The sequence below is a fragment of the Peromyscus leucopus genome, chromosome 7 (genome assembly GCF_004664715.2).
Source record: "Peromyscus leucopus breed LL Stock chromosome 7, UCI_PerLeu_2.1, whole genome shotgun sequence".
In the NCBI taxonomy this organism is placed as follows: Eukaryota; Metazoa; Chordata; class Mammalia; order Rodentia; family Cricetidae; genus Peromyscus; species Peromyscus leucopus.
The window spans coordinates 114,027,603-114,051,676 of record NC_051069.1 but is presented as its reverse complement, the minus strand read 5'-3'; the positions used below and the strand labels follow the sequence as shown (position 1 = coordinate 114,051,676).

Below are 24,074 nucleotides of genomic sequence, written 5' to 3'. Positions count from 1 at the left end.
TGCCATCTGTTTTCTGCCTGAGGGACCCATTGGTCTCTAAGACAGAAGTTCAACACCTCAAAGCCATCCCTACCTTCTAAGCTAGGTGCCCTCCTCTCTCCCCAGGTAGGTACTCTCCCACCTAGCTGAAATCCAGCTACAGATCTCCTTCTCCTGGGATTCTGACTTGAGGCCACATGCCTGCCAGTCTACAGATGTAAGGACTAAGGATCAGGAAAGGAGAGCTGGTCTCATTTCAGTGTCATGATAAGGTTATACCTCACATGGTCTTTCCTTTCTCCTGACTTTGCCCTGAGCATAGTCATGCCAGGTGACGCTGATCTACACAGCAAAAATAAGGCCCTACTGAGTGTCAACCCAGCTTAAGTCTCAGCAAAGGAAGTGAAGCATCAGGGGCAAATCCAAGAACAGGCCTTCATTAAATGGAGCATAGCCCAGGACCATTCTCTGATTTCGAGACATACCTTTGGCCTTAGGCATGTAGCACTCAGCCTGTGTAAGCATCACTGCTGCCATCTGAGGTTCATATTCCATCTTTTCCAATGGCCAATAAACCTAACCCAGCAGATTCCCAAAAGGAGATAACCATGATTCCATGAGCACTATCCAGAAAGCCACAAACTCTACATCCATGAACTCTCTCTAAGAGACTCCAGCAAAGGTACTTAATGTCTTTTCCTGTGAGAACTGCATCTCTAAGAATTCAAGCATACAGATCTGATTTGCATAATTGTTCTATTCCTACTAGGGTGAGTTTTGGTTTGAGGATTTTCACAAAAATAAATAAATAAAATAAAAACCATCCTGGTCTAAAGGATCTAAATGGAAAATACATGCAGAGTGAGACTGATACACAAAGCCTTGGAAAGGGTCCTAGCTTCAAAGCTGTTGGCTCTAGTTGCTGCTGTTCCCAGCCAGCAAATTTCCCCCAGACAATAGTTAAGAGCAGGACAGCCTTTAGCAGAGCTTTAGATAGCGGTTCAAAATATTAAACCTTCTTCATCCAAAAATACCAACTACAACACTAGGCCTTTGACTGGGGATCCGTGATCTGCACTACACCATGAGCTTCATGTTTACTCCCACCAAGACAAATCTAATCACCAATTTCTTTTTGTTTTGTTTTTCAAACAGGGTTTCTCTGTGCAGCTTTAGAGCCTATTCTGGAACTCTCGCTGTAGCCCAGGCTAGCCTCGAACTCACAGAGATCCGTCTGTCTCTGCCTCCCGAGTGCTGGGATTAAAGGAGTGTGCCACCATCACCTGGCCTATCACCAATTTCTAAAATCTAAATGGAAAGCAAGCCATTGTACTATCAATGCAGACCCTTCCCTTTTCTCCACCAAACACAAACTGCACCCAGCCGATCAAACAGCCAACAATCCAGCTAAGCCTCAAGAAGGGTCAATGCAGAATGGATTTTTCTTCTGTTCCTACTTTTGACAGTGGGGGAAGGGACACACACAAGGTCAGGAGTACTTCATGACATAGGGTAAACTGATGGATGATCTGTATCATTGGAATTGCAAACTGTGGAGGTTAGAGAGAGAGCTCAGAGTTGGCCTCCTGTGTACTGCTTTTCTAGGACCTGAGTTCAATTCCCAGCACCCATGTCAGGTGGCTTACAAATGCCTCTAATTGCAGACTCCCTCTCTGATCATCTGCAGTTATGTGCACATACACATAATTTAAAGTAATAAAAATAAATACTTTTAAAAAAAAAAAAGAGTGCCGGTGGTGCATGCCTTTAATCCCAGCACTTGGGATGCAGAGGCAGGAGAATCCCTGTGAGTTCAAGGCCAGCCTGGTCTACAGAATGAGTTCTAGGACAGCCAAGGATACGTGGAGAAACCCTGTCTCAAAAAAGACAAAACAAAAACAAAAACAGAAACAGAAACAGAAAGGAAAGGAGGGAGGGAAGGAAGGAGGGAGGAAGGAAGGGAGGGGGGGGGAAGAAATGCAAACATCACTACACCAGCTCCAGTGAGTCTTGGTCTTCTTTTTACTCAAACGCTGCTAGTTAGTGATGGCCATATATACCCTCCAACAGATTTGCACAGTACACAATACTATTTCAGAGTTGTTTTCTAGCTTTCCAACTTGACAGGAAAGTCATAGAAATGACCTTGAGTCTATTTTAGGGAGAAGCTTACAGAAATAATAGCAATTGCTTCCTATGAGTCTTATGGTCTAGATATGTTAAATATGTTATGATTCAACTGAACAGTGATTGTACACTGACATCTACTCTGGACCAAGCACCATGAGCAAAGTAAACAATTCTATCATGCAGCCATCCTTCACTGTGTGCAAAAGAGTCAAGGGAATACAGCATAGAGCCTACGTTTCAGCACTGTCAATGACTGAAACAGTGGAACCTTGCAGAGGAAAACAGCTACAGGCAGTAACTGAATCTGAACATGGTGCTGGAGAGAAAACCAAATCAAAGCAAAATCTTATCAACAAATCCCCATGGAGCCAGACCATGAGAAAGCACGGATACCATCTGGGCTCTATGGGGAACCAAACCGTCACCACCTGCTCCCTTGGTAGTACAAGTACTACCTTCTCAAGTACTGTAAGGTTCTTACAGAGAAGAGACCAGAAAATTTAAGGGAAATTAGATAAGATTAAATAGTTGAAGGATAGCACAGGGCCATGAAAGATAAACTGGAAATTAACTAGAGTGTATCAGTGCTATTTGGTACCTTAGGGTTTTATTTTTCAGGAAATCTTTTTTCAGGTATCAATTCACATTTTTAATTTTAGGTCCAATTCTCCTAAGAGGGGAAATGGAGGGGGGTAGGGGGATGGGACACACAACCAGCTTGACAGGATAGTCCCTCCTAGCATCATCTGGCTTCAATGAGGCACTCAGAAGCATCTGCTTAAAGAGAATGTAAAGCTCTTCATCAGTGGCTCTGTCCTGAGCCAAGCTGTAAATGACAGGCCTCCCAGATGTAGCTGCCATGCTGTTTTCTAATGACAGGACTATGAACTCCTCCAAACAATGACAATTTGGTAGCATTAAGTCACCAATGTATTCTTTCATTTAACCTTTTTAATTCTTTAGAGGTAGAAGCTAAATGACCCATGCTACTGATGAGAAAACAGTTCACAGAGGTTAGATGACCTGGCCAGGGTCGTAACAGTCATACCACTGCCATTGGCAGCGGCAAAGCTGACACTGTGGCTCTTACATGGCAAAAACCTGTCAGCTCTGAACTCTCAGAACATAACACACAGGAGATTTAGCCTCGAGACCCGCCCCCCTTTAAAAGCTGTATAAGCCTAGCAAACCACCACAGTATACACCACCCAGAACTACCATGAAGTAAGGCTACAAACACAGTCTTGAGTTTCAGCTAGCTTCTCTAGTCACCAGCTGTATTAAATCTCACTGCCCTTTGGTGTCCTCATCTGAAATCACAGGGAGGAAACCTCATCACTCAGCATCCTCCTAAGGATCTGGTGACATAGTGTAAAGCCCAAGGACAGTGTCTAACAGAGCATCCATTCATTCAAACATTTCATCAACCACCTATGTGACCTTCAGTCCCACAAAGCTATGTAGTAGCAGGCAGAGCCAGCCGGGCTGGAGGGAAGTCATGAAGTATCCTGGCTTCTGTCTGTCTCGGCCAGGTAAGAAACAGGGGGCCAAGAGTTCAAAAACTTGGATTGTTTCACAAGCAGAATGTTTACCTGAGCCCAAGCTGACAGGCCACTGTCCTCTCTCTCTGCCACATGTTTTCATTGGTACAAAGTTTCTTTCTTTCTTAGTGGCTTAACAAATCTCTACACTATAGCCTTGTTTATCCCATTCCTGAGATGGAAGTCTGATACTCTAGTATTTTAGACAAGTCTAGTACAGCCACACGAAGCAAACCTGAAAGTCTGATTCTCTAGTATTTTAGACAAGTCTAGTACAGCCACATGAAGCAAACCTGAAAGTCTGATTCTCTAGTATTTTAGACAAGTCTAGTACAGCCACATGAAGCAAACCTGAAAGTCTGATTCTCTAGTATTTTAGACAAGTCTAGTACAGCCACACGAAGCAAACCTGAAAGTCTGATTCTCTAGTATTTTAGACAAGTCTAGTACAGCCACATGAAGCAAACCTGAAAGTCTGATTCTCTAGTATTTTAGACAAGTCTAGTACAGCCACATGAAGCAAACCTACAATCAAGAGAGCATTATCTTCAAGGATCCATTTCAAGTCACAACTTCTGGAGGTCCAGACACCCCAGGCAGACAGAGCAAGACATGGCCACTGGTCATCTTTCACATACACCGCACAAGGCTCCAAACCAGTCTGAATGCTTTCAGGTTGTCAGAAAACAGATTCCCAAGCCAAATCTGAAAAGAACTCTACATTTAGAAGGTCAAGGGACAAAGAGGAAAAAGTCAAGGGACAAACAGAAGTGCCTCAAGCAATCTCAAGTGGACAGTATGATACAAGAGAGAGGGCCTTTACTGAAGAGGCAAGAAGAGTTGGCGGCCTGTGTGTTGATGCAGCCACCGTCCTCATCAAGGCTGCAAAGGAAGCAAAAATAAACCAGCAGGATAAAAAGAAAGCTGCTGCATGAGGAAGAATTTTGCTCCAGTTTTTAAAAAAAGATCGAGAGACAGAAGAAGAGAAAAAGAAAGCACATACTGAAATGATCTAAAGCTGCCTATAAATATTTGGGAACATCAAAGGCGGTCCTGTTAAATTAAAAATGCTGTCACACAGATAGGAACTAGCCTCTAGCACTGCCAGCTCCAACATGTGAGCCTGTGATCTGAGGAGTGAGGGCTCAGCTCCTCAAGAAATCTGATTCACTAAAGAAAAAAGTGAACAAGCAGTTGAGTTTTAATAAGGGCATTAAATACCTTAGGAATGAGCTAATTAGAGTTTAACTCTTTCAAGATTGTCGAAGCTCTTAAGAATGCTGTAAAGTAAGCTCCCTCCAGAATCTAGTTAAATTGCTCTCGAAACCTGCACCGTAAAGAAAGTATTAAAATGGCACCTTAGGACTTCAAAGCTGATAACTCCCAACAGGTCAGCTCAGACACGGCAGGCAGTGGCTATTTGGGAAGCTACAAGAGGGGGTAATCAAGAACTGTTTTCTGGGGTGAGGTAAGGTGTGGCTGCATACTTGTTTAGAGCCAGTTTTTTGTGTTTTTTTTTTCTAATATAGATAGGACCAAACTCACTCTTTAATCCCAGGTATGTACCCTGCGAATTCCCCTTAATCCAACAGATTGTGGATAGATTCAGAGTCAGGTAGGAAGCCCTGTTGACATCACTCATTCACTCAGACAAACTAAACACAAAATTATAACTGATTCTCCCAGACATACTCAAGGTCACTAACAGAAGTCACCCAACCGTTTTCCTTGCACATACCCTCAATCGAATCCCAAGGGGAAAAAAAAAAAAGTTCCCAGTCAATAAAGCTTCATCCTAACAGCAAACCCTTCCTTCGACCTTAAAAGAATGAGTAAAGTACTCATTGTGAAACATACCTCTAATCCCAGCACTTGGGAGGAGGGGCAAGAGGATCAATAGTTTGAGGTCATTCTCAGCTACAATCAGGGCCAGATTGAGCTACAAGAGACCCCTGTCTTAAAAATACATACACCCTTCAATGGGCATCTTTCCATCACCTAGTTTTAAGACTGTGAAAGGAGGTAGCCAATGATGAAAATCACCTTCTCCATTCAAGGACAGGAATGTTCAGCCTAGCCTTTGAGGGTGGGAGTGAGGGGGACAGAGGAGGGTAGATTTTAAAGGCCAACAATGCACTCCAATCATTTCCATTTTTAGAAAGAGCCAATATGTCTAATTTGAGGGGTAAAGATTAATAAAGTATTTGCTTTGGCAAATTTCATGCTGGATTAAACCAAGTGCTCAAGTCATCTGTGCCTGCCACATAATTAGGCCCACAGTGTGGACTCAATATACCACAGCTCTCTCCTGCTATGAAGGACAGAATCAACACACACACACACACACACACACACACACACACACACACACACACACAGGCCCGCCGCCGCCTCTGCTGCCCACTTTCCTTCAGAGCAGCCTTGACCAAATGCAGACCATGAGACTCAGGAAAAACCAACAAGGTGGCCTAGAAGCACACAGGATGCATCACACTTCCTATCCTGTATGCACGTATGCCAAGCGTGTGTGTGTTCACATGAGAGGGTGTATGTGGGTGAGAATGCAAGAGAGTGAGTGTGAATTCATGTGTATGTGTAGGGGGTGGGGTTGTACATTCACAAGCAATGGAACTGGATGCCTGGCCAATGTCTGACCTGGACAGAGTAGGGCTGAGTTAGCAATGCTGAGGCAAAGCCCCTCCCAGGGCACAGAGCTAAGAGATCCTAGTGGTCCTAGAGCACAAGCAGCCTGAGCCTCTCACAGACTCCAAAACCACTCTAGGGAAGCCACAGCCTCTACACTAGAGGACAATGGGCGGAAGTGCAAATAGAACGATTCTGAGCTTGGGTTTCGTTGTTGTTTTTGTTTTGTTTAAGCAACAACAACAAAAAAAAAAAAAACCCTGGTAATATAAACCTGTCCTCTTAGTAACTGAAGAGGCTAAAAAAGAGGATTCTAAGTTCAAGACCAGCCTCAGCAACTTATCGAGATCCTTTCACAAAATAAAAACTAGGAAAAGGGCTGGAGAATATAATAGAGTTCAATGATAGAGCACTTGCCTAGAATGTGCAAGGCCAGAGGTTCAATCCCTAGTACCAAACAAAATACAAAAAAAAAAAAAAAAAAAAAAGATTCCCAAAATCTGGTCACTCCTCAGTCAGTGCTATTATTTGGGCTTTTAGAGTCAAAATGATCAACCACTGGGAACCACAGCACAAAGGTAAGGTACATGTGGAGAATGTCTCAGAACTCTATCTGGTATTTTCATCCTCACTTGCCCTGACCCAACATCCACTGCATACTGTCAGTAACTCAGGTCTTCCTTGAGACAAATCTTGGAAGTATGAAGAAGTTGAGCTCCAGAGATGCAAAGCCCAGCTTCTACATGCTGTGGGACTTTTTCCTATGGGCATCTTGATATCAAAGCAACTGTGATTACCACATGAGTTCTTCACAAGGTTGGGCCCACCAGCATCCCTCATTAGGAAGAGCTATGAGGCTTGTAAGGCCCATAAGGGACAGGAGGCTGTGGGCCCATCCCTCTCCCAAAATATAATACCTCCAACATGCATGCACGCACGCACGCACGCACGCAAAACAAACAAACAAACAAACAGAAACACTTCCTTGGTAGTGTAGCTGCCTGCAAGTTGCTCATGCTCCTGAAAATAACCCTTTACTCATGCTCACTAAATAGCTCTGATTAAACACATTGGCTCACCAAGCTAGAATGGGGATTGTCTCTTTAAGCCTGTTGTAGCCTTATGTGCAGATGGTAAATAGAAACAGACTCTCCAGAAAAAGTCAAGCAACATCACAGTAGTAACAGGTAGTGTAAGAATGCAGATCCAGGCAGTCTGGCCCCAGACAAGGCATTGAGGAGCCTCTCTCTTTTATCAAAAGAAACAGAACTAAAGCACTCTACAATGCTCACAACATGTTATGAGGAACCTGGCAAACACTGGTCCAATAGCTATACTAGTGCTGATGATGTAGGTGTCCTGCTAAGTCCTCAGATACAGCTGGATAACTGGTCTAGTTACCAAGAACAAAAGAGAATTTATATACAAACCAGATTATAGTCCAAAAGTTAACTTGCAAGTGAATTATTAAGAATATGTATTTTTAGGGCAGGAGAGATGGATCAGCGGTTAAGAGCACTGGCTGCTCTTCCAGGTCCTGAGTTCAATTCCCAGCAACCACATGGTGGCTCCCAAACATCTGTAATGAGATCTGGCGCCCACTTCTGGCATGCAGGCAGAATACTGTATACATAATAAATAAATCCTTTAAAAAAAAAAAAAAAAAAAGAATATGTATTTTTAGCTGGGCATGGTGGCACACACCTTTAACCCCAGCACCTAGGAGGCAGAGGCAGGTGGATCTGTGAGTTCCAGGACAGTCAGAGCTACACAGTGAGACCCTGTCTCAAAGAACCAAAATAATATATGTTCTCAAATTCTGAGGATCCCATACACTAGTTAACTCATGTTAAAAAAGTAGGCACAAAATGTTTCAAAAAGCAGACAAAGCAAGCAGATGTCAAGACTCTATATACTAAATCTGACACCCCCTTGGTGTCTGTTTCCCTCACATTACACACATGGTTTCCTAGAAACTTCAGAAATCAGAAGGAGCAAACCAGACTGCAAAGAGGAAGTGTTGCAGAAGTGACACAACTCACAGACAGGTACAACAACATCAGCCACGGGGAGAGGGGCATCTCAAGGGTGCCTAACTTGAGCACTGCACAACTCTAAGAGATGTTTCACACATCTGTCCTCATCCTAAACCCATAGTAGCTTCTTGTAATCTGCAGAGGCCCTTTACGAAGGATGTTTCATCCTAATAGAGAGTGTCAGAGTAGATTCTGTTACAGCAAGTGAAAAATTATGTGTGCCAATCTAAGCAGTGATGAGACTTTAGGACCAAGGCCTCTCCAAGCCAAACTACCTAGGCACCTTGACAGAGTGCAGCCTCCAGTGGCTGTCAGGCCTCTTGTAGAGAAGAGCTAGGACTGACATCAGCAAACCTCCTATCTACCTGCACTCTTGGATTCTATCTAGCTTCCTAGGCCTGATAGGACATGAAGGGCACCATCTGCATTGCTGTTTATTTATCCCCAATCCTAGCTTTCCCTGCCAACAACTGAGTGGAGGAAAACATAAGATCCCATGTATAGCCAGGCCTGTTAGGAGAGGTCTGCAATCCCAGCTAATAGGCAGGCTGAGGCAGGAGGATCAACATGCAAGGTCAGCCTAGGTTGCATAGTGAATTCCAGGCCAGGCCAAGCCAGACCAGGCTGAGATCTTAACTCAAAAAAAAAAAAAAAAAAACATTCCAACTGCCATTCCAAAGCCATGGTGGTTGCTGATACACAAGAACAGAGACCAAGAAAGCCTTCTGGGGCAGGAGGTAAAGGAAAAAATGAGACTCAGGAGTCGCTGGTGTGGAGGTTTTCTACCCTTTCTCCTGTTCTGTTACCTCTCTCCCCAGTCAGTCATCACTAGTCTAGTGGTACCAGAGGACAAAGTGTTGTAGGAGGTAAAAAGAGGGTATTCATAATATCATCTGCACTTACCCCAACAGGTAAAGACATACATTAATCAGAAAGTCAATAGAGACCATTTCCAGATTTGCAAAAAGACAATTAAAACAAGCTTGCAAAAGGAAATTAATTTAATGCTGTCAAGTATGCAAAAAGAATTCCAGGGCTTTTCAGGACTGGAATGATGGCTCACCAGTTCAGAACACTGGTTGCTCTTCCAGAGGACCTGTGTTTAATTCCCAGCACTTACAAAATAGATCACAACCATCTGTAATTCCAGTTCCAGGAGATCTGACATTCTCTTCTGACCCCTAAGGACAACAGTCACAGACATACACACAGGCAAAACATTCAGACACATAAAAAAAAAAAATTAATAATAATTGAATTGAATTCTAGAGCTTTCTACATCTCTTTGAAAGGAATCACTTTACTTGAAATATCCAAAACTATTTCGTCTCCACACCATGAACTGTTTTAGAGTCTCCCCTTTCCAAAAAACAAGGTTGGCATGGCAACCAAGGCCAGTCACCATGGTCCCTAACCACATCCGCTGGGGTTTGGCATGCTGAGACATGTGCCAACTCTGTTGTCTGTAGGGCACTCCTGGCCACAGTATATAGCAAGCTATAATCAAGTTTAAAAAAAAATAAAAAATAAAAAATAAACTCACATTTGTATAGAATACAACTCAACATAAATATTCATTAAATGTAAAAACCTATGGTGATGCAATGTTGAGACTGCAAATTTAAACATAAGAATCAGAAAACAAAAACTACTACTGCCTCTGCAACCTGAAATCACCCACACTGCACAATCAAAACTACAAACCAGTCCATACGTATCCTAGACATTTAAATCTAGTAATACCAAAATTTCAAAATCTTGTATTATCTGTTCATTTAGTAACTAGAACAAGGGTGGCATTTACTGATGGGCACTGGAACATAGATGGAGAAGAGAAAACATAGCACAGAAAAGCAGCCATAAAAATCCTCTAACACGTGTTAAAATACAGCACACTATAGATTGTTTCTGGAATATTCCTGAAGATACTGATGTCCATACAATCCATACTGTCCCATACAAAAGAGCAAGAGAAATCAAAAGAAAACCTTAGCATGCCAACAAGCACAATCAGGCAATAGTTTCATAATTTCCTGAATATTACATAGGGCCCATAGAGTAAAAACAATCAAACAGAGACATAAAACTCATAGTCTACAGACTTCCTTGGAAACACCACTATCATTCTTTGGTCAAGGCCCATGACAGCTTCCCAAGGGGCAAAAATGTTTGAAGGAACATCTAATATACACCTAAAGACTCACATATAGCTACTACTAACATGTATTCAAGAGCAGTTTCCCCAAAGCACCAGTCTTGTTTTTAAATTTAGTAAGTAAGTGACACTAAAATATCATACAAATTTAAAGAAAACACATCATTAAAGTCTAGAGTCAGGCTGAGATGCTTGCTTCTTCAACATGCTCACAACTTGCCCAAAGCAGTCCTCTTCCAGGCTGGGAGGAGGAAGAGGGTATCAAAAGACAGCACAGCAAGGTGGGAGTTTTATTTGGTTGGATGATAATCGGTTGGTTTTTGTTTGTTGGTTGGCTGGTTTTGACACAGGCTAGCCTCAATTAATGATCCTTTCCTTCAACCTCCTTCATGGTAAGGATGACAGTATGCCGCCATGTCCAGTAAGGTGAAATTATTTTAAGAGCCTGGTCTACCCTAACTATTTGGAATAACCTGGGACACGACCATGTATAAAAACTGCTTATGAATAGTTGCTACAGAGACAGTTCTCTGTCACAGGTTGTCTTTTCCTAAACTAACACTCCCTCTATGCTATTCCAAAATAATAGATCTAGAAGCATTTCAGTTCAGTAACTACCTTAAAGTTATACATGCAAAGCACTAGAGGGATGGAATGTTCTAGCTCAAAGGCCATGCTGGTGGAGCTAGAAAGCACTTGATGGGAAGGACTAGATGTTTTGGTTCAGATGGGAGCTAGAAGAGGGTAAAAAGACTCGAAGGAGGCAAGACAGGGAGCAGAACTGCTGACACACAGAAATGTTCTCAGCAAGAGGGCAATGGAAAGGAAAGCACAGGTAAAGAAAGCCCAGGACCCATCCTTCAGAGAACAAAGATTCTGACCAAGGGCTGATGTGATCAGAAGTTACTGCAGTAAGTGAAATGTGGTGGGAAAGGGAAAGTAAGAGCAGGAGATTTAGACATCATAGAGCAAGAAGTAAGGTCAGAGCTGGAGAGAGGGCTTCTCAGTTCAGAGATGCACTGTTCTTTAGGAGGACCTTTGCTCAGTTCCCAACACCCATCTGAGACAGCTCACTAACTCCAGGGCATTTGCCTCATATCCACCTCCACAGGCATCTGCATTCATATGCACACACAAATAAATACACATAATTAGAAGGAGTAAAAGTATTATCTTTAAAAGAAGGAAAAGTAAGGTCAGGACCAAATATCCTGAGGACATCTTCTGCAGTGACTTAATCCCTAGCTAACTTGATTTACACTTTGAAAATTTTGCTAATCAAGCTTGCAACATTCTTTTCAAGCCATCAGCTGCCTGCTCACCATCTACTCCAAGACTGAGGTACTTTGTGAAAAGATGCCAAGTTTCTGGGTACCCAGTGATAGTCCAAAGGGGGGGGGGTTCCATAAAGCTGTTAATTACACAATGTCAAATGCATTTAAAGAACACACATTAGGTACAAAAAAAAGTATTATGTGTCAAGTATAGACAAGCTTTGGCACCCAAGACCCCCTAAATGGTAGAATGCCTTCTGGAGCAGAATTCACTCCCAGAAGAGAAGAAAAATAAAGACAAGTCAAAGTGTACTAGGGACTCTAAAGCTCCAGGCTCATTAGAGATTTCCTGGAACTGGACCAAAGTAGAATATTGTTCTAAAAGACCACTGTAAGGGAACACCAAGCCCAGCCTCTCTTGGACCCTTGCTCATAGCTCCCTTATGCTAAAGGAGAAATGAGTCATGAAATTTACAACACAACATCCAGCTCATCTCTGTAACTAAAAGAAAGCAAGACCTCATGGTGACTCATGCCTGTGATTCCAATACTTGAGAGACTGAAGCAGGAGGATTGCCTTGTTTGAGGCCAGCCTGGGCTACATTATAAATTCCAAGGCAACCTGGGTTAGAGAGTAAGACCTAAACTCAAAAAATATAAAAACAAGGGTTGGAGAGTTGGTTCAGCAGTTAGAATCACTTGCTCTTACAGAGGACCTGGGTTCAATTCCTAGAACCCATATAGTGGCTGATAGTCATCTACATTAGTCCCAGGGGGACCTAACACCCTCTTCTGACCTCGGAAGACACCAGGCACCCACATATATACAGGGTTGGGGATTTAGCTCAGTGGTAGAGCGCCTGCCTATCAAGCGCAAAGCTCTGGGTTCAGTCCTCAGCTCTGGAAATAAATAAACAAACAAACAAATAAATAAATTTAGCAGGGGGTGGGGGAGAAGATCCTTACAAACACACAGGCCAAATGGCCCCAAGACTTTGGCCTCACAGAACTCCAAAAGTGGGCTTTGAATTTAACTTAATGTTGGTGCTAAAGTCCTAGGTTCAATCCCCAGTATGGGAAGGAAAGAAAAAAGGGGAGGGAGGAAAGAAAAGGTAGAGGAGATAGGGAGAGGAAGAAAGAACCCAAACCAAATAGTGGGCATCCTATAATCCCAGTTCTTGGGAGGAAGAGGCAAGATCAGGAATTCAAAGTCCTCCTCTGCTACATAGCAAATCCCAATTAAAGGCCAGCCTAGGTTACATAAAACTATCTCAAAGGAAAAAAAAGAGCAAAAGAGAAGGGCGGAGAGAAAAGAAAAAAAGCCCACTCAAAGAAGCTTTTGTAACTGATGAGGCAACATCTATAATACCAGCACTAGGGAGGCTTAGATAGGAGGCTCATGAGTTTGAGGCCAGCCTTGACTATGAGGTGATAGGAAGTGGTCTGAATTTAAAAAAACAAAAAAACTTAGGTCACATTAGAGCCAGTGTGGCCTTCTCTAAGAACATAGTGTGAGGGTCCTGGGGTCCAGTGATGGACATCTAACATACAGGATGTTTGAGAAAGCATACCTTTAGAGTTCAAGTCTAGAACTTTCAGAAATAGAAAGGGTTACAAAGTCCATCGCAGGCTGGGCAACAACATAGGGATTTATGAACTGGAGGGTTCCTGCCCCAATCAAAGGAAGAGCTAGCTACTCCTCTACTCTGGGACTGTGACCTGGTGTTGCCAGAAGTTTCCATTTCTCAGTAAGAGCTGGTCTACATGTACAATTTGTAGACATTTCAGAAGAACCACTTTTCTAGAAGCTTTCAGCCCACAAATCTGCCTTGCAGATGCACTCGAGGGTCTGTCTGATGCTTAGCTCTATCTGCTCACAATAACTGACAGTGTCACTTAGAACTTAGGTCAGATGAGTCTGGCCTTCCTTAAACCCAGGCTGTTCACAAGCAGAGAGCTACTCAGTGATAAACAGGCCTAATAGACAACATCCAAGGCAACAGCACCACCACCATCAAGCTGCCGCATCTTGTGGCATTCTCGGCAGTCTCCGGACATTCAGACTCAGCCAACTTGGAGTGGACAGCCACCTTGTCCCTGCCGCTCCAGAATCAAGCTCACAGACACTTACAGGGAAGGCACTGAGATGCTACCAACAGCAAATCTCTGCATAGAATAAGCTATCATTCAGAACTCCACCAGAGAAAAGAACCAGTATTTGCTATTTACTAAATGACAGGAATATACAGATTTCCACCTTTATTTATACTACTTTCTAAAGAAACAGGTATGTACCACAAGGTACCCATTCTCCATTCATGATGACTGATGACTGTTTTAGTATAAACTAAAGTAAGCCTTCTGCAGAGCAATCTGACAATGCCTTCGAGAACCTTGAACATGTTCCTAATTAGCCACTCTAAAAGATGTCCCTGATAGTTCAAACCATAACATCAGAAAAAAAATAACCTGTGACACGGTCTCTGTAAATGTTTCAGAATATTTAACAATTAAACACTCAAAGTAGACAAAGGATTACCACCACTAGGTTTTCCCAGTTTTCTTTAAAATCACTATCAGTTCATAGGGAAAACACAAAGGCTAACAGAGTGATATGTATATAATAAGCTTTTCTTCTTTCATAATTTTCTGTATTCCCCAAGTATTTTATAATAAAATTGTATTTTCTCTGTGTGTGTGATATGTACTTGTATCTGTGTAAGTATATGGAGGCCAAACGTCAACACTGGTATAGCGTCTTCCTCAGTTACTCTCCATTTTCTCTGAGACAGGGTTTCATCAATATATCTAGGGCTAGCCTGTGAGCTCCAGGGATCTGCCTGTCTCTCTTTGCCAGCACTGGAATTATAGACAAATAATGCTGCACTTGCTTATCATGTGTGTGCTAGGGATCCAAACTCAGGTCCTCATGCTTGCATAACATACACTTTACCAACTAAGTCATCTCCCCAGCCTCATTTTATATATATATATATGTGTGTGTGTGTGTGTGTGTGTGTGTGTGTGTGTGTGTGTGTGTGTGTTTTAATCAGATCGTACAGCATATCTTACATGTGCTTAAAATTCAGTCTTTACTCTTCCAGTTTCAAAATGCAGCAGCCCTCAGGCGGCGAGAAGTTCCCATTCCAACATTTTCTCATCAAACTTCTAGTATCATCAAAGTTTACTTTCACCAAGTCAACTCTCACATTCAGTTTCTAAATAACCATATCACCCTGGCTGCTGAACAGAGAAAGGAATTAGTATCAACTCTTACAACACATCTTAAGGAGTAATAAAAATAAAAGGCTCTCCTTTGAACCACAATGGGCCAGCTGACCTTATTCTTTTCACACTATCATAAGTCAACAGAGCTGCTAAAAGTAAGATTTTAAAACATCTAGTTCAGCCTACAAGCCTAACAAAGAACCTCCATTCTGCCTCCTGCCTTTCTGTTTGACAGGTACAAAGGCACGTCTCCACAAAAGGTTTATCAGCTTTAACCTCAAAGATAGGTAAAAAAAATTAGTTGGAAAAGGCGAGATTGCTCAAATTCACATACTATGCTATGACATACAATGGTTTGCCCAGCCCAAACTCGGCACCAGGGCCAAATTCCCTCTCCCAGGGGTCCCACAGTATCCTATAGACAGGACATGTTCCAGGGTAAAGTAGCGCTGTCTGCTTGCTGTCTTGTCCCCACCAGGCTGCCTGTAGACAGAAGCAAAGCCTTATTCATGTTCCCTGCCATGCCCTACCCAGGACCTGGTGGACACAGGGCACCACTGAGTGTGTGCCAATGGAAAGAGGGGGACAGTCCACAGTTTCAGTTTTTGGGGTTTTTTTATAGTTACTTTTTTTTCACATGCATTGGTGTTTTTGTGTTTTTGTTTGTTTGTTTTTTGCCTTCACGCATGTCTATGTGAGGGAGTTGGATCCCCTGGAACTGAAGTTACAGACAGTTGTGAGTCACCATGTGGGGGCTGGGAATTGAACACAGGTCCTCTAGAAGAGCAGCCAGTGCTCTTAACTGCTGAGCCATCTCTCCAGGCCCACGGCTTCAGGTTCTTACAGTCTTTAAATCAACAAGGAATATGCAGCTTGTGCAAAGAAAAAAGGCAATGTACATGGGACATAATCTCTCTGAAGAAAGTGGTACAGACTCCTGAATGTCTCTGAAAAGTCAGCAACAGGAAGGAGGTGTGTCTCACACCAGAAATCCCTCTAAAGGCCAGGCTGCTTCAGCCATTCCAGCTTTGCCAACAGCCCAAAACAGCACAAGTGCCATCAAGTGACAGCTAGATAGTTCCAGTCACTGTCTTTGTAAACTTGGCATCCTGGCTCTAAGAAAGAAACAAGCTGAAATGAGTCTGTGATTGTGGGAGCTGGGAGGAATGACAAGAAAGAAAGAAATTTCTAGTAGTGTAAGGAATTTACTAAGTTGAAATGATACACTCATTTCTCAGTCAATGGCTCTGGGTTTAAACCCAAATCTGAATTCCAACATCAGTTCATATAACCTTATTACAAAAAAGTGCCATGTGAGGCAACCTCAGACAAAAATGTCTCAGCATCAGTAAGATCAGTATGAATCTGATTGCTACAGACCGGCTAAAGTGACTGTCACAGATGACTTTACGACTTTGTTCCTGGCTTCCTAACCTAAAAACGGCCATCAAGTTTGTTAAATTAAAACAAAGCACTGTGCCTAGGGCCCTACATGACAAGCATTTGAACATTAGTAGACTTTTTTGTTTTGGCTTGGTTTCTTGTTGTTGTCTTTTGAGTGTCTCACTATGCTACACAGGCTAGCCTGGGACTCCTGGTTCATCTGATCCTCGTGCTTCGGCCTCCTACGTATCTGGAATTGAAGATGTTCACCATCCACAGCCACAGTGCCCAGCTTTATTAGCAGCTTCTGTAGGTGTGTAGGTGTGTGTGTGTGTGTGTGTGTGTGTGTGTGTGTGTACGTTATTGTGTATATGCAAGTACCTTCTTCAGCTGCTCTCTACCTTCTTTTTAGAACCTAAAGCTTGTTGATTCAGTTAAACTGGCTGACCAGCAACCCAAAAGGATTCACTTGCCTCTACTTTTCCAGCACTGAGAGTACAGGCATGCACCACCTTGCCTAGCTTTTCCCTGGGTGCTGGGGATCTGAACTCAGGTCCTCAAGCTTATACTGCAAGTAATTTACCCACTGAGCCATCGCCCCGGTCCCTGATAGCTACTTTTATTAGTCTGTCTTCCGGAACAGGGTTTCTCTGTGTAGCCCTGGCTGTCCAGGAACTCGCTCTGTAGACCAGGCTGGCCTCAAACTCACAGAGATCGGCCTGCCTCTGCCTCCCGAGTGCTGGGATTAAAGGTGTGTTTAATGAATAAAGGTGCTTGCTGTCATCCCTGATAGCTACTTTTAAAAGCTCTGACAGAGAATACTGAAAGACTCAAAATTTAAATTAATTAGAAGAAAAGCAACCACTTATACTCAATACATAACTCAAGAATGCCTGGCTTTCCTTAGTTGAATCATAAGCCATACTTCTGCACCCATTCGAGACACTGCCCAACTGCACCAGAGAGGCTCCAAGCCTGGGAGGTGGAGGAATTAAATGTTAATCATAGCTGTCCCTACCTTACCACATGGCCCACATGGCACTCTACCTTTCTAGCCTTGCATTAAGTCTGCTGCATTAAAGTATTAAATCTGGTAGTTTGCTTTCTTCCATTGCTAGGGATGAAACCCAGGGCCCTTGCGCAAGTACTCTATACCACCGAGCTATGTCTCAGCACACACATTTGGTTATTTTGACTATGAAGATTAATTTAAAAATAAATTTCCTGTGAATTACAAATCCATATTCTCCAGACTGGGAAACCACCACAAGCCAGGCTTTTTTTTTTTTTGGTTTTTCGAGACAGGGTTTCTCTGTGTAGCTTTGCGTCTTTCCTGGAACTCGCTTTGGAGACCAGGCTGGCCTCGAACTCAGAGATCGGCCTACCTCTGCCTCCCGAGTGCTGGGATTAAAGGTGTGTGCCACCACTGTCCACAAGCCAGGCTCTTAATAACTAACACAGATTATGAATAACAGATCTTCATAGTTCCTGCCACTGCACTAGGGCTTCAGACACCATTTCATCTGTAGCACCTGTTCCACATCAGGGATTTCTCAATGCTCAGTGTTCTCCAGGAAGGACGTCTTCAGACCTTGTATAATCCTGGATACCATGCTCTAGAATACAAATACCCTAGAAAAGGACAACTGGTAGTATAACAACAATGGGAGGATCAACACACAGACCTAGCTCCCTGAGCTCTAGGTCCTCCAGAAGGCAGGGGCTGCTCTTGCAGCCTTCCAACACCAGCGGCTCTTGCACTTCACTGTGAAATGAAAGGTAGAAGGAGACATGTCTAACCCTTTGCCATCTCAAATCTTTCATTTCCATCTCTTCTTGCACTTCATCTAAATGTAGAAAATTCCTTGAGCAGTTGGGTGCTTTTTTATCTCTCCTGAGGATTATACAGAACTAGCAGGAGATAGATGCACAAATTCAGTTGCACTATAGATGCCTATGGGCATGAGGGTTCAAATCTGTGAACAAACCCAGTTGGTGAGGACTACCACTTATCTGTGTACAAGCCGATCTCCGAGGACTGCAGCATTGCAGTGTTGTTCTGAAAAGGACGGGGTTTGATAGACATATCAATATGCTCAATGGAGGGTTACAAAGCTGCAGGCTTCCCTCCGACTCCTGCCAGCCTGAGGAACCTATTATTATTACCTCACTCAACTTTAAAACAAAAAATTTATGGGAAGGGCATGTGTGCCACCCAGTCTAGGCAGAGGTGACAAGACAACTTTCAGGAGTCCGTTCTCTTCTACCATGTGGGTTTTGAGGATCAAATTTAGGCCCTCAACTTGACAGCAAGCACCTTCATTCATTGAGCTATCTATCTCTCAGGCCCTCCACTCAAATTCTTCATATTGTACTAGTCAAAGACAAGTACCAGACCGGAGCTTCTCTTTTCCTCTTGGGGACTATCAGGAAAATGAACACATCCATTCACAAGAATGTGTGCATAATTTCAGGGGGTCACGGGCCTGAAAGAACTCCAATAGCAAATTATAGGAAATTAGGTTTGCATTAAATGTCAAAATCCTCATAAACCCAGTTTTAGTTACTTGACAAGCACAAGAACAGGCCATGGTTTCAATTCAGGTTATCATTTGCTAGCTGTCAGGTTGGAGAAACAAATTTGCCTCTCTTGGCCTCAGTTTTTTCCTCTATAAAACCGACTAAACAATAGTATCTCATTCTGTATGAATGGAAAGATAAAATAAACAAGCAAAATGTGCTTGGCACAGTCCTCTGCACACACAAAATAAGGCTCATCAATGGAGTTAAGGCTGCTTCCTCCACACTTCCATCCCCAGCCAGAATAACTGGCAATTCCCATGAGATCTCAGGGTATAAAACCAGAGAAGAGATCGTAGGAATTTACTAAACCCGCCCCCCAACAATGAAATGCTTGCTTTTAACCTATAAAGGACCATCTGACAAAATGGTCGGCAGGCCCTTTCTGTGTAAATCCAAGTCAGCTGTCAGCATGCAATTGTTCTATTAGGCCAAGTCAATTTTTGGAGGCAGGCCTATTAAGTTAACTTCAAATGGAGATGAAAAGAAAGTGCTTGATCAAATGCTGCACTGTAAAAACACACTGACAGGGAAACAAGGCAGAGGAATTAGCCTCCTACAATTATTCCCTGTGATACCTTTAGTTGCCCAGACTATCTAATCACCGCGCAGCTCTCCTTTCACTCCTAACAGCTAAAAGAACTCCTTAGTTCTTCATGTTCTTCCATTCAAGTCCATCAGACATTTAACCTGGGATCCAGAGTAACTGATTTTAAAGTTGCACAGAACCAATCATTCTAATTCCTTCTACAAATGAATTCCTTGATATTTTTAATATTTGACCTCAATGGGAGAAATAGGCATTTCCACTTTAAAACAATCTTCATTTCTAGCAATGCAAATTTTCATGTTTGTTTAGCCAATCCACATACCACTAGCCAATGTTTGATCATGCCCCTTATTTAACAACATCAACCATGTGGGCTGCACAGCCACCATATTTAAAAGTTTCAGATAATTTCATTAACAGCAACACATTGGTTTAAAGATGAAATATGTACCAGTATGTCTAAAAACTCTTTAAAGGTCCACACTTCAGAAGTACAGTTAGAGTGTAATTTTTCTAGCACTCAGCTGTATGACTGATCTGCTTAGACACAAACAGGCTATAATGCTGCAAGATAATAAAAGCAATTAATTTCACACTCAAATAAATATATTCACAAAGTTCAAAAAATCAAACACACATAAACAACCCTGTCTCCATACACACTAATGACCTTGGGATAGTTATTTATGCCTAATACATCCATCTCAAGATCTGAATTACTAACTCCACTCCTACACAAGCACACATATCCAGGCTTCCTCCTACCCTAACTCATGCAAAAGACTGAACAGGAATTCTAACTAGAAGTCCCTGGGATGGCCAGGCTATGATAAGGTATCTATTGTGTATACACATACACACACACACACACACACTCACTCACTCACTCACACACTTTCACTGCCAAAAAATAGAAAAAAAATCAGTACTACAAAACATTTCTTATCTTAGCATTTTTAAAGAAGAGGAACTTTCAAATAGCTTTTCCCTCCTCTTCCTAATTAAGAACAATATTGCTAGAGAATCACACGGGAAATAATAAAAGCAATACTTCCATGCATTGAAATAAATGAAGACCATGAAACGTTAAAGGGCAAATCGTGAAGTGTTTTGGGTAGTACAACAAAAGGTGGTTTTCAAAAGTTCAATGAGTACTTAGGAAACAGGATGAATCTGAAATTAAACACTGCCTTCACTTCTTCTTTGCTCTTACTAGACACACTCCTGTTACATTCCCTCTCGGCAGTCCTAAAGCATTGACTTTCCTTACAAAACTTATTTCAGGGCTGGTAGGCAGGAGTCACAACAGTTCCTTCAGTCTGGTAGTATTCACAGAATAAAAGCATGCCAGTCTGTGTACACACACAGCTCTGAAAGCCACGCTGTGCTCATCTGTGGACATAGAGTTCAACACGTTGATAACCACAACGAAGTTATTAAAGCTATAGAGTGCACCAAGTACTAACTATTCAGAGAACTCAGATAAGCCCATCAATATTACTGCAGTTATAAGAAAATTAAGAACACCACCAGTGATTACTCAACAGGTAAACTTATTAAATACCATTTAAGCCATTTTTTTCCCTTAGCAACTGCTGACTTAATTTGGAAGGGAGGTGCTAGTCTAACAGACTACAAAAGAGTTAGATAAGCACTTCAAAAAACTTCAAGAGATCAGAGTCCTGCCAAATTCACACATTATCTCTCTACTAGGCAGGATAAAATAGTTACAAATGGTGTGTTTAAATGACTAATTTTGTATTATATGGTGAACCCAAGAATATCTGCAAAGCACAGCACTGTGTATAATGGATAGCTCGCTAGACAAAATGCCATGGAGAATGGCTCAAGTTTAAACACTGCAGATAAAAATCTGAAACTTGAAAAGTCTCCTTCAAAAAGTGAAGTGCCACGTTAAAACATACCCCTCCCCTCAGCTGCCACCTCCCCCCAGTCTGTAAATCAAACATTTCTAAAGCCACCAGGGCACAGTGAAAGCCTCAAAGAAAGTCAAGGAGTAGCAAGAAGCAAGATTTAAGATTCAAACTATTCTTAAAGCCTGCAATAGAATGTTTAGGAATCTTCAGCAAAGCATCCTGTATAAAGCTTGTATGTTAATGACAGTAACAATAACATTATAAGGAAAAAAGAAGTCCCGGCACATTTAGCAACATCCGTAGTCACAGAAATTGGTCGGACGTGTGTTTCGCTTTCTTTAGATGGGAATAAGAGACCGTAGAACAATGCTTTTTAATTACAGGCATAGGGACCTCCTCTAGCTTTGGAGGGACACACCTTGAAGGAGCCACACTGTACTGGCTTATGTCCTATCAACTCAGAGCTCTGAAGGTGCACCTGGGAGGGGCAAGGGAAGATGCTGGTCTACACTCAGAGCTGCTATGAAGTCATTCCACACAGTCCCTTTTCTCTTCATAATTCACCCAAGAGCAACGCATCAAAGATCCAAACTATAGACCGTAATAACAGCACCAAAAAATTAAAAGACAAGCCAACCGTTTCAAATCACCCCCACCAGAGGTGCGCCTGCTAACAGCCACAAGGACGCTGGCCCTGGAACAAGTTGATAAAAATCATGGTCCAGGAAGCGGGAAATCTATGCAGCTATCCATCTGCAGAGGCTTCAGTTCAGAGTCCCTCCTCAAAGACTGGGGACCGATTAAAGCTCTCCATAGCCAGCTTCCTTTGGAACTCCGACCTCTTTCATTTGGAGCAAGGTGGAGGAGGCCCTGTCAGTGAGCGACTCTGGCTCCGGTTTGCAGGCCTCTTCGGTATTAGTCCTTGACCCAGGAGCGAGCCTGCGGTCTCTCTCATCCCCTGTAATCTGAGGCACGCAGTGAAGGCTGCCTTCCACCGCCACTACAGTTCCCCCAATTCCCATTGTCAGCCAACTCCGCCTGCTCCCCTTCCTGCTGATGCCCGTCCAGAGTCCTGCCAAAAGCGTTAGTGTCCAGGTAAGGCTGGCGGGAGATTCCAGCGAAAATAAAAAAACAAACAAACCAAAAAACCAGAACAAAACCGCGGACGTGCACCCCGGCAACCTGGCCTCTCCGAAGACGGAGCAAGCATGGATAGAAAGCCCAGCCTGCGACCTTTTAAGAAGCCGCTCCATCCTTCAACTCTCGCCTTTGCAAAGTTGGCATTCAACAGGTAGTTGCCGGGACTTTCACCTGAAGGAGAAGAACGTTCCGCCAACTCCAGAGTTGCCGCCCCGGCGCCCATGCCCAGCCCCGAGTCCCCACCCCCACCCACCCCGGCGTGGTGCACCCACCGGAGGCCGAGCCCCCACGTGCGCTCGCCCCAGCCGCCGTGCCCCGGAGGCCACGTCCCGCCCGCCCGCTCGCCTGCCCGCCCGCCCGGGAGGGATGCCGCCGGGCTCCGCGCCTCCCCCCCGCCCGCCCGCCCGCTAGCCCGCGGCGGGGTCGGCGGGCGCAGCCCCCGGAGCCATCTTGTGGCGGCGGAGTACGGGGCCCGGGCGGCTACCTGCACGATCTCGCCCTCGGCGCTGAGCATGGCCCCGGCCCGCGAGAAGCGGCCCGTGAGGCCGGTGGTGTGGGTGGTGTAGTCGCCGCTCGGGCTCGACTCGAACAGCACCACCTCCACGAACGCCGTCTCCTTGGCCCGCGCCGCGCCGGGCCCCGCGGCCGCCAGCAGCAGCCCGAGAAGCAGCGGCAGCGGCGGCGGCGGCGGCAAGCGACGACCGCGGGGCCGCGGCGGAGGCGGCGGCGGCGGCGGCCCGGGGCCCCTGGGCGCCCGCCCGAGCGTGGCCTCATGGTCCTGCGGCGGGAGGGCGCGGAGGGCGGGCGCGGCCGGGCATAGTCGCGGGCCGGCGGAGGACCGAGCGCGGGCGGTCGCCTCACAGCACCATCGCGGCGGCGGCGGCTTTGTGGGTCGCAGGCTCTGCTCCGCTCCCCGGGCCGTCGCGCCGCGGCCCTTTCATCTGCTCCACGTGAGGGGTTATCCCCGCCCCCGCAGCGTCGTGACCCGCTCTCCCCTCCCTCCCCGCGCTCGGCCGCGGCCACCTCTGAGGGGAGCCGGTAGGCGGGGCGGGCGCGCCTGCGGCGAGAGGCGGGGCCCCGAGGCCTCGCCCGCCCCGCCCCATCGACTGAGTCCCTCCCCGACTCACTGTCTGAGCCACGCCCCTCCGCCCTTGCTCCGCCCAGGCCGCCTTTTCGGTCACGCCCCTTCCTCCTCGCTCCTCCCCCTCGTCTGTGCTCCGCCCTCCGCGGCGGACATTTCTCCTGGCAGTTGCTGAAATGACGGGAGAATAAGGACCTCAACCTGTTCCCGGGCTATTCGCCCGCTCGGCGCGTCCTGCTCCGGTGCGGGAGTTAGAGCCATTGGGGCGTGGAAGGATGCTTCACCCACAGTTCCGGCGCTGCGAGCCACCCGCACTCAGTGTTCGTCTCCATCACCTCCATGGAACGCGAAAGGCCCGGGCGGTCGGGGCGGTTTACAACCCGCCGGGACCTGTCCAGTTCTTGCGTGGGTGTCGCTTAGACAGTTACCTTCAACTAAAGGAGTCAGGACAGGTGGCAGAGAACTTGAAGAAGTTAT

General features: G+C 44.6%; 1 protein-coding gene across 1 annotated transcript in view; it reads right to left on the bottom strand.

Moving 5' to 3' along the window:
* The window catches only part of Znrf3 (zinc and ring finger 3), a 168,164-nt gene extending 144,608 nt beyond the window's left edge, over window positions 1-23,556 (bottom strand). The window contains 2 exon segments of the mRNA XM_037208099.1: window positions 23,001-23,221; window positions 23,224-23,556. Coding sequence (XP_037063994.1) covers window positions 23,001-23,221; window positions 23,224-23,290 — 288 coding nt within the window. The 5' untranslated portion in view covers window positions 23,291-23,556.
* Between the last annotated feature and the right edge of the window lie 518 nt (window positions 23,557-24,074).